Source organism: Sceloporus occidentalis, unplaced genomic scaffold (assembly GCF_023333645.1).
Source record: "Sceloporus occidentalis isolate IW3139 unplaced genomic scaffold, rSceOcc1.0.p SCAF_144, whole genome shotgun sequence".
NCBI lineage: Eukaryota > Metazoa > Chordata > Lepidosauria > Squamata > Phrynosomatidae > Sceloporus > Sceloporus occidentalis.
The window spans coordinates 806,782-824,115 of NW_028317124.1; the positions used below are offsets into that span (position 1 = coordinate 806,782).

Here is a 17,334-nt window from a genome sequence, read left to right on the forward strand (position 1 = left end):
TGTCGGCTATTACCCCGGCAAAAGAAACTCGTAAATACTAGTTTATTTCAAATTTATTTTTCTGGACATATCTATACTACAAAGAAAAAAAAAATAGTTAAATTTTATTAAATAGTTTGCTTCTTGAATAAAAAGGTTTTTTTGTGAAACCTGTAATTTTAACAATTTTAATCTTGAGTGTTTTTAATATATTCATATCATATATAGATATATGAAACGCAAAGATTTTCATTCAAGATGGCTGCCACCTGAGGCAGTTATTAAAAATATTTTTTTACGTGTGAAAAGGGAAATTCCATCAATGTACTTGTAGTGGTGATAGAAGCCACTTTAAAAAAACAAACAAAAAAAATAATTCAAAATTTGGTTTTACATTTTTATTTTTAAGAAAATTTAAATTGAAAATTAAATTTTGGTGTATTCTCTCCCTTAATTCCCTAATATTATCTACTAATTTGACACTCTAGCCCATTTTGCCCATAGATGGTGCTTTTGTCTGGTGAAGGGTATTTAAAAACAAAAAAACATTTTTAAGAAAATGCGCTGCTTAACATTTTTCTCTTGAATACTGATGAGAACTATTTTTTTTTATATTAATTAAACAAGAGCTTTTATAACCTCCAAAAAGTGATTATTTTTTTTATACCTAAAATGAAACATTGCTTTGATATGAGCTCTGAGGCTTTGACCCCGTGCATGCAGTAGCGTTTGGTGTGTTGGGTTTGTTCTTGCTCCGAACCGTGTGTGTAGTTTGCCGTTTTGGCCTTAACGTTTTATGGAATTTTGGCCTGGATGAAGCCGCTTAAAAGGTACGCGTGCATGTATTTCATTGTTTGTTTAAGTGGAAGAGAAAAAAATATGGAAAAAAAATTTCCAGTGTTTTTCCGCATTTACTGCCATGTTCTAAAGGTTGAACCACATTTTTCATTATTTCCCTTGATTTTTAACTACCATTTGCCAGTGGTGCAATCTATTCCTTACCTGACGCTTAAAGGGTTAATTTTCTCCACCTGATTTTTCAGCACATTCTCTTATCCACATAGTAACATGGAATTTGCCTGCCATTTTTTCCTGCTGTAAAGGCTCAAACCTTAACGGCTTGATCCACAGGTACATCCACCGATAAAGTGACATGATGGTCCTTATGACGTAGCTGTATGTCCTGATTTATATATATATATATATATATATTTTTTGTATTTTTTTTTTTGCAGAGGGGTTATCTCCCTGTCTAATAACAGCCTGAACTCTCCCATGTTAGCAGAAGCTGGTATTACTGGCTTACTGCCGACAGGTCAGTTGTAACAATGCTTGGTACGAGCACTAGAACACCTCTACGATGTGAATGCCTTATTGTGTGATCAGGCATTCCCCTCTGGTAAATGTGGATACTGACGCCAGCCGGATCTCTCATTGCAATCTGCAATGTAGAGCTGGGGAGCCCTGCTTTGCTGATCAGTGTGTGATCCATACCGGGCATATCAGAGAGAGAGAGGGGGAAAAAAAAACCACAAAACAAAAAAATGAATTATTAATTAAAAAAAGAAGAAAATTGAAAAGAAAAAATATTTGAAACCCAGTGAAGGTACCTTGACACCACAGGCATCCATAACATGTTGTTGTTTTTTTTTGTTTTTTTTTAAAAAGTGATGCAACTCTTGAGAACATTAAAAATAGTATCTGTGGTGTTACTGTTATCACACGCTGTGTATTCTTGTTATTCTAGAACTACATTTTAATATAGGGTTTGTTTTTTTTTAAACCTAGTTTAATGGGTTTGATTGGATATAAAATGAAGGAAAAGCCTATCACGTAAATCAAACATTTTGTTAATTTCTTATTTATTTTTTGTTATTAGGTTCCAAAATTCCGATTTTATTTTGCACATGTAAACCAATCCGATTTTCTTCCTAAACATGTTATCATTATTACATGCGCAAAACCAGGCGGTTAAACCTTAAAGAAAACTGGTGTTTTGTTTTTTTTATTATTATTTTTAGTGATTAGTCCGTTGCTTAAGAGCATCGCGCCAACAAAGTATACTCTAAAAGTATGTACGCCTGTGTTTTTGGCTTCTTTTGGATGTGTATGATTGTATAAAAGAATAGTTAGAGGGTTATTCTCTCTAGCTGCCTCATGGATTATTTACCATATTGCTCCATTGTCACAATCCTAATAGCAAGTCTCACTTTACAGCCTGCTGTTCACTGGGCGGGGCCTGAGTGCTGAGTGACAGCATGACCTGATAAAACACCCCCGAGGAGCTGATGTCTTGTTATCTCTTGATTTTTCTCTGTGGAATCTGCCCCTTTTCTTTCTTTTTCTCTTGCCCCTAGCAACACCTGCCCCTAGTTACCAGAACAAAGCAAGTTCAGTATGTCTGAAGCACTGAGACATAAAGCAAGGCAAATGTGCTGTGCTGTTGTGTCGTGGGGGGGGGGTCCATAACATTTCCTAAATGGCAGTAAAGTATTATTATTAGATTTTGTTACTAGGAAAGGTTACACATTATTATATCAAACGTTATTGAAAATGAATATTTCATTGTTTTGGAGTTACCGTCTCTTTAAAGAGAGAGAATCATGGATTCACTGCCCCTCCCTCAGGGATGAATTTATACTAATGTTGTTGTTTATAATAATTTCATCGTCTCTGCAATCACCTGGGAAAAAACGAAAAGTGTTTTGTTTTTTTTTTCTAGTCCTGAAAAATATTAATAAACTACTAATGTGCCTGGAGCATGGCTTTTTGGGTTTGGTGTTCTGAAACGGTGTTCAATTCCCAAAAACGATTTCATCATTGTTTTGTTGCAGATATTAATATAAGTGCTTGTTTCTTGTCTAATTGTTCTTGCAGCTTACCAAGGCTCATCGTCAGGGGCACATGGTGAAAGTGGATTGGCTGGATAGATTAACTTTTCGAGAGATCGAGATGATCAATGAGGTTAGTATCCAAAAATCCGTTCTCTCTTCTCTTTTTTTCCTCTCTTTATCTCTTTCTTCTCCTTTTTTTTTCTTTCTCTCTTCTCTCCTCTTTTTCTTTCTCTCTTCTCTCCTCTCTTTATTTCTCTTCCCTTCTCTCCTCTCTTTATTTCTCTTCCCTTCTCTCCTCTTTTTCTTTCTCTCTTCTCTCCTCTCTTTTTCTCTCTTCCTCTTTCTCTTCTCTCCTCTTTCTTTTTCTTTCTCTCTTCTTTCTTTTTCTCCTCCCTCTCTCATTTAGTAATTACTATTACTAACTATGACTGTACAAAACTCCTATATAAATAACCCTCAATATATATATATATATATATATATATATATATATATATATATATATATATATATATATATATATATATACATACATACATACATACACAATATTATTAGTAAGTATTATTTAGTGCTCATTAATTATCTTTTCCTTCGGTTGATTTTTTAACTGTTAACAATGTGACCTGCTATTCCATCTGAGATCTCCCTGTTTGTGACTTGGCTTTATCCCTTTACCCTCGCTGATGGAGAAGCAATTATTACCATGAATAGAAATATTTGGAGGCTGAAGTAAATAAGGATCTGCGTCGCTTTACCAAGAGAAGTAGCGATCTACCACGTTGACTCCCCACAATGTATAAATCATTTATGGAAATATCTAGAGTTAGGAGGCAAACCGCGCATGGGGTAATACCCACGTTCGTGTTAGACGCACGTCTTGGACGCCTCGATTAACGGATCCACTTTTCTTTCTAGAGCGAGAAGCGCAGTTCTAATTTCATGTACCTGATGGTGGAGTTTCCTTGTGTGAAATCTGATGAAAAGGAGTATGGCATAGTTTACTACGAGAAGGTAAGTAATGAGTTAATGTGGTTTGTAGAGGCCATTGAAACGTTACATCTATGGGCAGATGAGACATTTGGCCCATCTCATCTTCCCATTTTCCATAACCCTTGGATGTCTGTCCTTATAAATAACATTATATAAAACATTATATGTGCTGTTATTTTTATTTTATTATTATTTTTATTTATTATTATCCCAAGTAGTAGTAATTAATAAACACATTCACATAAATAAATAAATATATATATATATATATATATGTGTATGTATGTATGTGTATAATTACCGAGCTTTATTTATGAAAGTAAAAACTTTATAAAAAGTTATAGATCTACTTTTAAGTATGCTTATGTCCCTTTTTAAAGAGCTGTCAAGTAGTGTTTAGAATGGGTTCCTCGCTATAAACCCGTTTTCTCATTTGATACTGTCATGGTAGAGTGGATTTATTTCATGCCGGGTTCCAATAAGGCGCTAGAAGATAAGTGAGCGTGTCTTAGATTTCTGCGTGTGAGCAGAATTTTGACTTCGCTGATAAATCATACGCCAAGAGGGAAGCTCTGCTTACACGGATCGACTTGGTTCTAAATGGGGGGGGGTTTCTGAAACAGCTTGAAATGCCTTTTCTTTAAAAAAAATGTTTTGCTTATCTTGTCCCCTTCAGGTAGATTTTTCTGCACCCCCCCCCGCTGTTTGCATTAATATGATGATGTTTAGTCTACATTGGGAAGAATGTGATTATCAACAAAGATGCACAAAAAGATCCTCAAACCCCCCCCCTCTAATTATCATTTGTATTATTCACTTAACCCTGTTAATTGGCTTCTCAAGTCATTTTAACCCTTTTATAACCAACTGCAGCTTCGTTCCCACTTGTGTTGAACGCCCAGACCCTTCCTAGGGGTCATTCGTGTAAAATTGGGTTTGGTTCATGATTGATAGCCGGGAATACTTGATTTACCACGTGACCAAAACAAGGAGGAGGCTTAGAAACTAAAACCACATTTATTAATAATTATTGATTCATCTTTTTTATTATGACCGTACGGTACCCAGTTTGTAGGCTTTTTGTTACTTGAAGCAGAAGAGAAGTAAACTTGCAGGGTGTCCCTTTTTTCTTTGTGATGATTATTATTGTTTTATGTAGCGCCATCATATTCCGTAGTGCTGTACATTTAATAAATCCAACCGGGCTTTGGACGCTAAGGTATGGCTAGCTGAAGCCCGATAATTAATTCTGGAAGCGATATCCGTGATGTATTGGGATACGTTCTAACGCCCCCGAGTTTAGGTGCCCAGGAAGACCGATAAAACCGCACTAAATCATTATTTCTCCCGTATAACACATTTTCTTTTTGTCCCGTTTTGTTTTCAAATCTCATTCACGTTTTTTTTGCACGTACCGATCTTTGAAACATCGCTACCCCTCCCTAAACGAATCTTTCTCGTATTATGATGTCTACAAACTGAAGAAGTCCTTTTATCATTAATAAGAAACGTGCGCCCGATATAATAGTCAAAGCTCCAGGGTTCTCCATCAGCCACCCCCCCCCCCCCACCGTCGGCCCTCCGCTTTCATTTTTGTTTAGTAACAAATCGTTTGCGGGTGACGCGATGGAGAGAATACTCTGGGACAGTAACAATTAACCTTTGTTGACCTTCACAAGCTTACTCCTGGAAAACTTCTATCATTTATCACGGTGAGGAATAGAACGCGGTATGATTAGTCCGCCGCGATGCATTGCGAAGCGGATGAGTAACCGATACCTTCGAGAGTCCTGTAGATGTCGGTCGCTCGGTGAGGAGGTAGTTTTGTGTTTTTACAAACTGGTGTCGTCTTCTTTCTTTTTGGGTTTTTTCCTATCGGTATAAAAGTAAAATATTTTATAGTCAACTTTCCCGGAATGAGTAAGTCATTCTACTGGAAACAGGTCTCTGTTCTATCTTCAAAACACTTTCATGTATATTATTATTATTATTATTAATTGATTTGTGCTGCACCATCCTGTTCCGCAGCACCGAATATCTAAACAGCCTGCTAGCTTGACGAGAACTTGGCAACATTTTGGCAAGTAAGCTGTGTATGTTTTGGAACTTGTAGTACATGCTGAGGCGGCATCGACATCCAGTGTTGCCTCCTTCTAGCCGTAGATCCTTCTTCTGTGAAGTTCTCGGTTCTTACGTTGCAACATTGTAGCCCCGTTTCTACAGGGGGGGGGGTCGATGGGTCGTGGCCGCCAATCTTCCTGGGTCAGGAGGTTTTTCCTTGGTCCGTCCCGCCATTGACACCTGTCTGTTAACTTTAAACTCAAACAATTGTGGAACAGTGACACATCTACTGTTTAGACTTTGGAATTTCACTGTATTCGGGAAGCAGATATTTGTTTAACACCCAATGCTGTCTGAAATGGTAGATCGATGGTGTGTATCCAATAGCCCCACACAACCAGATTTTATCAATATGCAAATTCCCCCCCACACACACACACTAATTGGCTATTTGGTTCACAGATGAGGAAGAATAAAAAGCTAAAACTATATACTGAAATAAACAACTATATAAAATATTATATACTAAAATCAATAACTATATAAAATATATACTAAAATAAATAATATTAAATACTGAAATGAATAACTATATCAAATATGTACTGAAATCAATAACTATTATATACTGAAATCAATAACTATATAAAATAAATAATATTAAATACTGAAACGAATAACTATATAGAATATATACTGAAATCAATAACCATATAAAATATATACTAAAATCAATAACTACGGTATATAAAATATATACAAAAATAAATGATATGCTAAAATCAATAACTATTAAATATATACTAAAATAACAAATATTATATGCTAAAATCAATAACTACGGTATATAAAATATATACTAAAATAAATACCTATATAAAATATATACTAAAATAAATAACTAATATTATATACTAAAATAAGTAACCATATAAAATATATTCTAAAATCAATAACTATATAAAATATATACTTGATGGAAGATGAATGCTATGTGGCCGATTGAGCCGGTTTCCTTTTTCTCGGATCTGGGATAGCGTTATACGTACTCCATGCGAGTTTCAATGCTCTCTGTGTTAATCACTAGAAAGGGGGTGACTGAAAACATCTATACATCATGCCTGAACCCCTTTCCTTCCACACACTGGCTTCTTATGCTGGCATTTCTCATCTTGCTTTTTGAATGCCTTCTGTACTATGTTTAACCCTTTGAAGTAATGTCGGCGCGTAGATTGTGTAATTGCTCTATATGCTTGCCGAGGTGTGCACGCTGAAGATCTCTTTACTTGTAGCGGTGTATGGGGTAATCGCAACCAGCCGAGCGACGGTCTGGTTATAAATGATACACGGGTGCCAGCGGGCTATTTTCAATGTCCTGTCGAAATATATTCCCCCGACCCATCCATTGCTTTTATAAAGGCTACGACGCCAAGGAGGGGCATTAACTTATTAAGGGAAATAATAATAAATACATTCTTATTATCTTGCAGGATGGTGATGAATCCACCCACATTTCTACCAGCGCAGAGATTGTCCGAGTTCCCGACCCACAAATGTCTATGGTAAGCCCCCCCCCCTTTTGTCCTCCTTTTTTCCCCCTATTTCTCTTTTCTTTTTCCTCTTCAAAATATAGCTTGAACTGCAGATACCATTATGGAGGTTAAATTTGGCTGCTGTTCTACTTTCCAGGAAAACCTAGTAGAGAGTAAACATCACAAGTTGGCCAGGAGTCTGAGAAGTGGTCCTTCCGATCACGACCTGAAGCCTAATGCTGCGACCAGAGACCAGCTCAATGTAAGCCACGAAGGAACCCAGTCCGCTGTCAGGTGCCATGATTACGGGGTTTTCTTTAGAACGAGTTCTCAAGGCGAGTGTCCAAGATAAACGCTCCTTTGGTGGTGATTGTGAAGCTTCCCTCTTGAGTTTGAGGGCAAAATATTAAGCAAAGAACCCTTAGTAGATCCGCCATTGAATTCTTTCCTTGGAAGGTTTGATCACATAGAGTCTGCTCAGATACATTTTACTTTAGTCATCACAACGGATGGGATGTTCGGTCTGGTCGTCACACTTGTCCATCGCCAACAATGGCCAGAAAGTCGCACTTTCTTTCCCGGAGCAGCTCTAGTGAGAAGAGGTTTCCTTGATGATACATCGCATGGCCGCTCGAGTTATCACAACTGAGAGTTGAGTTTCTGCTCCTAGGCTTCACTATATATCATAGAAGGTCCATCTCTAGTGACCTTCTGCTGCATGGAGAGCTTGGCTGACCCTGTGTAATGTATAGTTAAATTGGTGGGATTTTTTCGAAGTCTCCTTAGACATTGAATTATGCATTATACAGGGCCTGCCTGCTCTGCTCTTCTCTTCTCTCTGGAGGAACTTGCTAGTGTTGGCCAAGGGAACTAAAATCCTAACTCTACGTCTCAACGACACGTCTTATTTTTGTTCTCCTTAAGATAATCGTCGGCTACCCGCCGACCAAGCAGCTGACGTCCGAGGAGCAAGACTTGGTGTGGAAGTTCCGATACTATCTGACCAACCAGGAAAAGGTGAGAATCCTTAATGATCTTATCTTTGAACGTGTAAGTGTTATGCCGAGACGCTAGCAGATGAAGCGCGTCCCAGGCATCCCCTGTAGGTCCACTGCGGAGCGATCTTCATATTCACAGAGGGTTAGGAGCCCAGGCGGCCACTTAATGAGAAGTCATGTAGGAGGCAGGTTCCGTTTCCATTACGACCTGATGTGTAATATAACCGGGCGTTGGGTATTGTGACCATAAGGAGAACCCGAATTAATGGCCGCTTTGTCTTATCTTTAAAGGGACGGTCCGCCAGCGGGGTATTCTGGGCCGCAGATCCAGAGGCTGGCAGCAGGGAGTCAGACGCCGTACATTCTGCTCCCTGTAGCACGACTGGTCGATGGGAAAGTAGATTATGAGCTTTCAAGGCTACCTAGATCTCTCCTTCAAGTATAATAATTGTGGAACTGCTTTCCAGCAGAAGTGGTAGAGGGTAATACAGTAAGGGTATTAAGCAAGCATGGGATAGACCTACGGCTCCTGAATCTAAGACAAGACCAACGAAACAAGCCGACTAGATGCGGGGGCCGGTTGGGCTCCATGTTCCTAGGTAGTGGCGAATGCTTGCAATGCTTTAGAATTTCGTTAAGCCATAAAAATACCATCTTTACCAAATTTGCCCTTTTTTTCTTTCATATTTGTTTAATGTTGAGACATTAACCCCCTACTAGTGATTAGAGATTTTTTTTTTTTTACAGAAAAATGTATTCTAGGCCTAACGCTTACTTTTTTTTTTTTCCTCCCCGTGCATTAGGCTTTAACAAAGTTCCTGAAATGCGTCAACTGGGATCTACCCCAAGAGGCCAAGCAAGCTCTGGAGCTGTTGGGAAAATGGAAGCCGATGGATGTTGAAGACTCTCTGGAGCTTCTTTCTTCTCACTTCACCAACCCCACCGTGCGCCGTTACGCCGTAGCTAGGCTCCAGCAAGCAGATGATGAAGTAAGACCCCATGTTCCATGTTCCTGCTAATAAGTCCCTGCGTGCAGCTTGTCCCTCTTGCTGATTGGCCGCTTACTTTTTTAAATGTTTTATTTAAATCTTTGTAATGTTTTATGGTTGATACAGGATGCAGGAGATAGGAGACTTTGTATGAGTGGCCAAAGTGCCCAAAACCTCGTAACGAGTGGGCGGAGATCTGCAGAATCTGTGAAAAATAGCTTAAATTTTAATATAAAAAGGGAGAGAGGAGGTAAAAAAAACAAACATTTAAATAGATAAAGGGACTTAAAGTACAGGAGCGAAGTTTATTTCAGAGGAGAAATGTTACTATAAGAGGCTATAATCTAAAATTCAGAGGCTTAGATGGAATGTAAGGGGGTTTTATGGAGAGGGTGGTAGATGAAAGGAACAGCCTCCCAGCAGAAGTGGTAGAGGGTAATACAGTTGAGGGGATTAAACACACATGGGATCGGCATATGGCTCCTGAATCTAAGACGAGACCAACGACTGATTGAGGTTTGAGTCTTTACAGCAGGAGAAACGGGCAGACTGGACGGGGGGCCGGATGGGGCCAATCTGCCGGCAGACTCTGTGTTTCCGTGTTTTAATTTGAATTTGCAGGTTAATAATAATCTGCTCGCTGGTCTGGCGCCGCGGGGCGTTAGGATGAGAGAGTATGGGCAGATCTGTGACCTCTCTGGATAATCTGATAGAAGTTCCGTTACTCGCTGGGAGAATATATCGATCGGGGGCGCGGGGGTCTCGCCGCTCAGCGCCCCGGCTTGCAAGTGGCCGTCAAGATTCAATTTATTTGTTACGTTTTGCTGTGACCTTTCGAGCTCCGGATCGCACGGCCGTCTCGTCAGAACCAAAGGCCATTTCTCTGAGTGAAACTCGGGGCCGAATAGCCGAAAGAAAATTGAAGATGTTCTATTTAAATAGGAGACGGAAAACACTCAATGGAGTCTTTGTGTTTCTATAATAAGACAGGGATCCCCCCTCCCCATTTTCTTTCAATCGAATGGCACTTGGATTGACCTACAAGTATTTTTTATATGCAAGGATTTTTATTTTTTTATTTTAACTACAGTTAAATCATTCAATTATTTTTATTTTTTATAAAAAAAAATTTTTTTACCGCTAATTTATTTATTTTTTGCAAATATTACCTTATTAAATATAAAGTTTGTACGCTCGTTATCTAAATGTTTTTAATTATAGAAAAAAAAATCCTTTTCTTAGAAGCTGTAGAGCTTGTTGTGACCAAAACTACACATAGGGGGCAAGGACCTGACAGCGCATGTAGGATCGCATAACGACCTTAGAAACCTTCTCATAGTGAGTAGTAAGGTCCGTGTCTCTAAAAACCCTTCCAGCGGTTCTCCCTTACTTTGATCTCTGGAGACGAGTCTCTTCCTGGCTCCTAAATGAACATGTAATCGGTTATACATACATGAGTGATGACGGGTGATGCTTCTGCAGTAATTAAGTGTATAAACATTTAGTATATGATTGCAGAGTGGGTGGTAGATAAGTGGATCGGCCTCCCAGCAGAACGGGTAGAAGGAAATGTGATAAATCGCCACCCGCCAGATAACACTAAATGATGATAAACGTCTGGATGCGTCCAGTCCTTCCTCCTCTGTCTCCCGGGTCGAGGACTTGAAGCGCGGTCCGTCTCCCGTCTCCCGTCTCCGGTAGATCATCTGTATTCTGTCCGTTGCTCTCGCTCTGCGTGTATCGATTCCGTGGATGTATTTGCAGTCATAGATCTCGTTCTATTAGCGTCGGCTTGTTATGGATTTTTCCGGTACATGTATTTAATTGCATTCCTTCTCGTTTAAAGGTTGACTCATTGCGGACGCCTCTACTTATATATAATTACCCTTTTTTATTATTATTTATTTTTTTATTTTTTTTCACGTAAACGGTCATTTTATCCCCGCGATGAGCAGCCATATTAGAAGAATTATAAGAATCTGTCCGCCAAACTACCTGGCAGTAAAAGTAGATTAAATGTCATTGTCGTCGCCGACACTCGATTGTCTCTAACGCCATGGAGCACTCAACATTGACGATGAAAAGGCCAGACACGCAAGGAAGGGAATACCGCGATAAGCGGCTCGTTCTGTCCGTGTCCCCGACGGACAGTCAGGGTGAGGATTCTGGTTAAGTGGTGGCTCGATAAGTCTGGGGAACAGACGTATGGTGGGCCCCAGAGGACAATGCAATCAAGACAAGATGGCCGCCTCTTCACCGCATGAACGGAGATGAGAACGCGGAGCCGTGATGGAAAGGAGCCACGTCTTACGTCTCCCGCCATGGAGAATGACTCTGATCGCCATCGCGGCCCGGTCATAGCTGGCTGCAGACCTTTGTATTTATTGAGCTAGCCAGTTGCTTTAACGGACTAAGAGATGTCCACCAGACTACTCTAAGAGGGCAGATATGGCAGACAGAACCAGAGAGATAACGTATGCATTAGAGGAATGCGAGAGGAGATAAATGCAGCTTTATAAATATCTTAAAGAAGACTTTTGGGATCTGGTAACGCAATATTCCAGTTTGGAACAGCAGTTTGAGCATCTACCACTGGCTACTTCATGAGACGTAGTGGCCACCAGGATCCCTAACCTGATACTGGAGAATTATAGACCTGTAAGCACAAAAAAAAAAGACAAGGTTACAAGAATACTGTCGCTATTTTACATAACGAAATAAAATGCCATACAACTTCTGGTTCTACACAATAATCAATGCCAGGGTTCGTATGAAGGTTCTCATGAGGTTACATACAATAATGGGGCACAATATCAGGGCCACCTCCCCAAACCGCTCATATAAGCGGAGAGAACCTCTAATCGTGCGCTCGGGATGTAACACACGATGCACTGGAATCTTCTGAGGGTAAGAGGCTGGCGGACGCCGTTAAATGGTCTCTTTTGTGGAGCCCTGGAGGTTCCATGACTGTTTTAGTTGTAATTCATCTTTTTTGCCTGGTGGTGGCAGCAGAGTTCTCATAGCTGGATAACAAGCTACAGAAGACCTTCTATCCACTTATGTGTTTTTTTTTTTTTCCTTTTCTTTCCCCGTCTTGTGGGAATACACTTGGTTTCGGGCTGAGACAAATCTGCTTTTCGAGAGTTTGGAGGCAAACTTCAAAAGCCACAAAACTTTTTGGGCTTGAGATCGGACCCTTGGGCTTGGCCTGCTGGGGCGATCTCTGATCCCTGATCACGATGTCAGCTATTTTGTAACCTAAGGACTGTAATTTGTATTATGCTGCTTTCCGTTGGATATCGTTTGGTATATCTTTTCTGTAATTTTGTGCCTTACTTTGCAATAAAGCGATAAACACGTTTCCATGGCAACGTACCGTATAAGAGGTATATTTATTCACTTTGACGGTTTACATCATTTAGGACAAGACTATATTTAGCGTCGTGGGTGGGAGAAATATTATCGCTTATCACAGGTACTCGCTCCAGATTGCCTGCTAAAGCAAGAGACGCGTGACTGCCACGGGCAGACGGAGCAACATGGAACCTGCCGTCAGATCGGCCCCATTCGGCCCCCGTCTAGTCTGTCCGCTTTTCCTGCTGTAAAGGCTCGAACCTTAATCAGTCGTTGGTCTCGTCTTAGATTCAGGAGCTGTGTGCCTGCCCCATGCATGTATTAACCTCTATCACTTCTGCTGGGAGGCTGTTCCACTTATCTACCCCCCTCTCAGTAAAATAAAACCTACTTCAATTCCATCTCAGCCTCTGACCCTCTGTTGTTATGTCCTGTCTACCCATTGTACAGCGCTGCTGAATCTGATGGCGCTATATAAAGCAATAAATAATAATATAAAAGCTCAGAGGTGCCTTCTTCAGATAACTTCCAGGGATCTGATGTCACAAACTTCTCCAGTCTCTCGTCTCTTGGACTAATGTGTCGATATCAGGCCAGCAGGGACGTGGATGGGAAGTAGAAGCTCGCAAAGGGTTTTACCTGCCCAACTAAAGCACAAGAGAAAATTAATAGAAATGTAAAACATTTTTATAGAAAAATAATACTTAAAAAAAAAATGGATTTTCTAAAAATACTTTTAAATCAATCATGGAAAATGCTTATTATTTATTATTGTTAATAATAATAATATTGTTATTTTATTATTTTTTTTCTCCAGGATTTGCTGATGTACTTGTTGCAGTTGGTTCAGGCTCTAAAGTATGAGAACTTTGATGACATAAAAAGTGGTCTGGAGCCGACAAAAAAGGACAGCCAGGGCCTGATGGTGGACAGCACGTCCGGCGCAAACCCCACAGATATGGACAGGTACGTTTCCGCCGAGAGAGAACAAAGATTTATTTTGTTTTCTTGGACTAATGCCTCGTCTTATGACGTAACTCGGCAGTGGCGGGACCGGTCGAAGTCTTGACGTTATGTTTGGCTACTAAGGGGCTTGCAAAGTATCATAAGATTGTCCTAATGTATTGGTTTGTCTTCGTCTTTTTTTTTTGTGCCAGATCCTGACCCTTCACCCCCACCAGTTTTTTTTTTTTATTACCAGTATCAGAAAAATACAATTTAAAAAAATTTTTTTTGTAACTTTGCCCCGTAATATAATATTTTCAGGCAGCTGCATATCAGCCGTTTGTACGAGTTCTCGCTCTGTTATCTGTGCCCAGTCTATGTTTGTACAGGAACAGTAAATGTATGTAGGGAGAAAATATAACCCTTTGTAGCCATGTTCTCATTTAAAAACATTGCAAGCATTTGCCATCATAGATACATCTATATTAAATACAAATACACGCATATCTTCTTACAGAGGCCATTTATCACTCCCATCACTCCTGTGTCCCAATGGCCCTTTATCACTTCTATCACTCCTGTGTCCCGATGGCCCTTTGTCACTCCCATCACTTCTGTGTTCCAATGGCCCTTTATCACTCCCATCACTCCTGTGTTCCAATGGCCCTTTATCACTCCCATCACTCCTGTGTTCCAATGGCCCTTTATCACTCCCATCACTTCTGTGTCCCAATGGCCCTTTATCACTCCCATCACTCCTGTGTTCCAATGGCCCTTTATCACTCCTGTGTTCCAATAGCACACTGTGTTCGCTAACCCGTTTAAGTTTAAAAGGCGTATTGATGATTAGAAAACCCTTTTGTAATTATGTTACAGCCAGAAATGTCATCGTTCCTGTGAAAACAGCTGAACGAACAGTAGTGTTTATGTATCTGTTTGTATGTATATATATATACCGTATATAATAATGTGTTATTTATCTTTTTAACAGTTCACAGATCGTAACTAGTAATCTCCCGGCTTCCCCTGCGCCCACATCTAAAGCCAAGGATGGATTAGAAGCGGAGAACCTAGAAGTAAGTTACAGCTCAGGTCTCATTACTGTTGGTTCTGAACACCGTTTAATTTTTAAAGCCATTCCCTGCTGTTTCTATACGCATTATCGGGGCTTTTAGGGCTGTAGAACCCTGCGATCCCCTCATACCCAGCAAACATTCTGACCTCCTAGAAAAGAGGGGCTTCGGGGGAGGAAAAGAGGGGTGCAGGGATTTGGGACCTAAAAATGAAAGGACTCGCCAAACTAAACAGGGACACTTGGAAGCTATTGACTATATTGAATTGAACGCATGTAAGTATTTTCTGTGTTTTCCAGCAGGACCTCTGCACCTTCTTGATTACAAGAGCCTGTAAGAACTCGACGCTGGCCAACTATTTATACTGGTTCGTATAACGGACTCAGGCGGGGGGGGGGGGGGGGGGTAATGGTTTTGCGCGGTTCCTCTACATCCGTCTTATCGCTGTATACAGGGAGCTTTCGGATCGGGGTGGGGTCCGCGTCCCATAAAATGTTTAGTTCTCCTGAGGCGCCTCCGGATGTAAAACGGGAGAAGGTCGGCCTCTGAAATGTATCACAAAGCTTTTATGCGCCCCGAGACTCCTTCACGATTTGCAAGGTTAGTAGATAAGTGGAACAGCCGCATCCGGCCCCCATGGACAGAATAGACCGGGATTGCTGTTACGCTGCCGCCTGTCCTATGCTTTATATCTAAATATCCGCCAAGCCGTTACGTTGAATGACCAATAAAAAGGTTGAGTAATTGGTGGTATCGCTATAGTGATGGCGGAAGCCTAGACGGTGCCAGTTGTCATTCATATAGCGCCATCCTATTCTACAGCGCTGTACAGTGGGTAGACGGGACGTGGCAAGCAGGGCATCACGCGAGGAAACCAAAAGCGGCCCCTGCTCTATCCTAAACGAGCTGGATCCCTCTTCTCTCTTAACCCGCGTGTGTCTTTACGTCGTTTAAGGTACGTGATAGTGGAATGTGAAGACCAGGACACCCAGCAGAGGGATCCAAAGACCCACGAGATGTATCTGAACGTCATGAGACGCTTTAGCCAGGCGCTTCTAAAGGTAACGACAGCCTTTCAGTAACCGCGCTCATCGGTAACCGCGCCCATCGGCTTCTCCGACTCGCAGACCCCGAGTAAGCCGTGCTTCACCTGGAGCCCCCGAGTTAAACCCCGAGAGAGAGAGTTCTCTGGTATGATTGAATATATATGCGAAATGTTTGTTGTCGTCCTCACTGGAGAGGATGTGGTACACAAAGAGCTCTGTCTCATTCTTATTTTCACTGGTAGGTAAGTGGAGGAGCCTCCCAGCAGAAGTGGTAGAGGGTAATACAGCGAGGGTATTAAACATGCATGGGATAAACATACGGCTCCTGAATCTAAGACGAGACCAGCGACTGATTAAGGTTTGAGTCTTTACAGCAGGAGAAACGGGCGACTAGACGGGGGCGGGATGGGTCTGATTTTATATTGTTGTTTTTTGTTTCGGGCCCCCCCCCTCGCCCCGTAATGTGTGGTTTTTATGCTCTTTGGGTTCTTACATTCCGTTTTACCAGAACAGAGCTCACCAAAGCGTCAAATAGCCTCTTCTTTCTAAATTATCCTATGGCATTATTTTAAATGGATTCCTTCCCGGATAGCGGGGGCCGCCGGTTCCACCCGCCAACTCGATGTCACAAAATGAATATTGAAATGAAACGCACAGCTCGGCGGACGTGCCGGATCTCTGCGTTGCTGTTGGTTTACTCCGTGTATCATCCAAAGTTGAAGCAGATCTGTGACTTTTCCGACATCCTAGATCTTTGCATAACGTAAATCCAAGCATCGCTTTATACATATCTGAAATAATCAGAGGCTTAGATACAATGTAAGGAAGTTTTACTTTACTGAGAGGGTGGTAGATACACGGAACAGCCTCCCTGCGAAGGTGGTAGAGGTTAATACAGTGAGGGGAGTAGGAGGAGAATGGAGAGAACTTCAGTGCAGGATATTGAATGGATATTGATAGCTTTTATTTAAAACAATGCATCTCCGAAGCATCGCGTACTGAGTATGTTCTTTGACAACAATGAAGTAGCAGGCATGTCACCAAAAAACAATCCTTTGGGACCGGTGACGTACCCGGTCACTGGCTGTAACATAATTACAAAAGTTCTTTCTAACAATCAATTAGCCTTTTAAAGTTAAACTTGGATCAGTGAACACAACGTGCCATTGGAACACAGGAGTTATGGGAGTGATAAAGGGCCGTTGGCACACAGGAGTGATGGGAGTGATAAAGGGCCGTTGGCACACAGGAGTGATGGGAGTGATAAAGGGCCATTGGAACACGGGAGTGATAAAGGGCCGTTGGAACACAGGAGTGATGGGAGTGATAAAGGGCCATTGGAACACGGGAGTGATAAAGGGCCGTTGGAACACAGGAGTGATGGGAGTGATAAAGGGCCGTTGGCACACAGGAGTGATGGGAGTGATAAAGGGCCGTTGGCACACAGGAGTGATGGGAGTGATAAAGGGCCATTGGAACATGGGAGTGATAAAGGGCCGTTGGAACACAGGAGTGATGGGAGTGATAAAG

General features: G+C 41.1%; 1 protein-coding gene across 1 annotated transcript in view; it reads left to right on the forward strand.

Annotated features, from left to right (window-relative positions):
• Positions 1–17,334, forward strand: part of LOC149280877 (phosphatidylinositol 3-kinase catalytic subunit type 3) — an 89,397-nt gene that overhangs the window by 9,676 nt on the left and 62,387 nt on the right. Inside the window, exons 6-15 of the mRNA XM_089499984.1 lie at positions 2,857–2,943; positions 3,732–3,827; positions 7,358–7,429; positions 7,557–7,661; positions 8,324–8,416; positions 9,201–9,386; positions 13,558–13,706; positions 14,677–14,761; positions 15,058–15,125; positions 15,714–15,819. Of these exons, the coding sequence (XP_089356110.1) occupies positions 2,857–2,943; positions 3,732–3,827; positions 7,358–7,429; positions 7,557–7,661; positions 8,324–8,416; positions 9,201–9,386; positions 13,558–13,706; positions 14,677–14,761; positions 15,058–15,125; positions 15,714–15,819 (1,047 nt within the window). The remainder of the gene's footprint in view (positions 1–2,856; positions 2,944–3,731; positions 3,828–7,357; positions 7,430–7,556; positions 7,662–8,323; positions 8,417–9,200; positions 9,387–13,557; positions 13,707–14,676; positions 14,762–15,057; positions 15,126–15,713; positions 15,820–17,334) is intronic.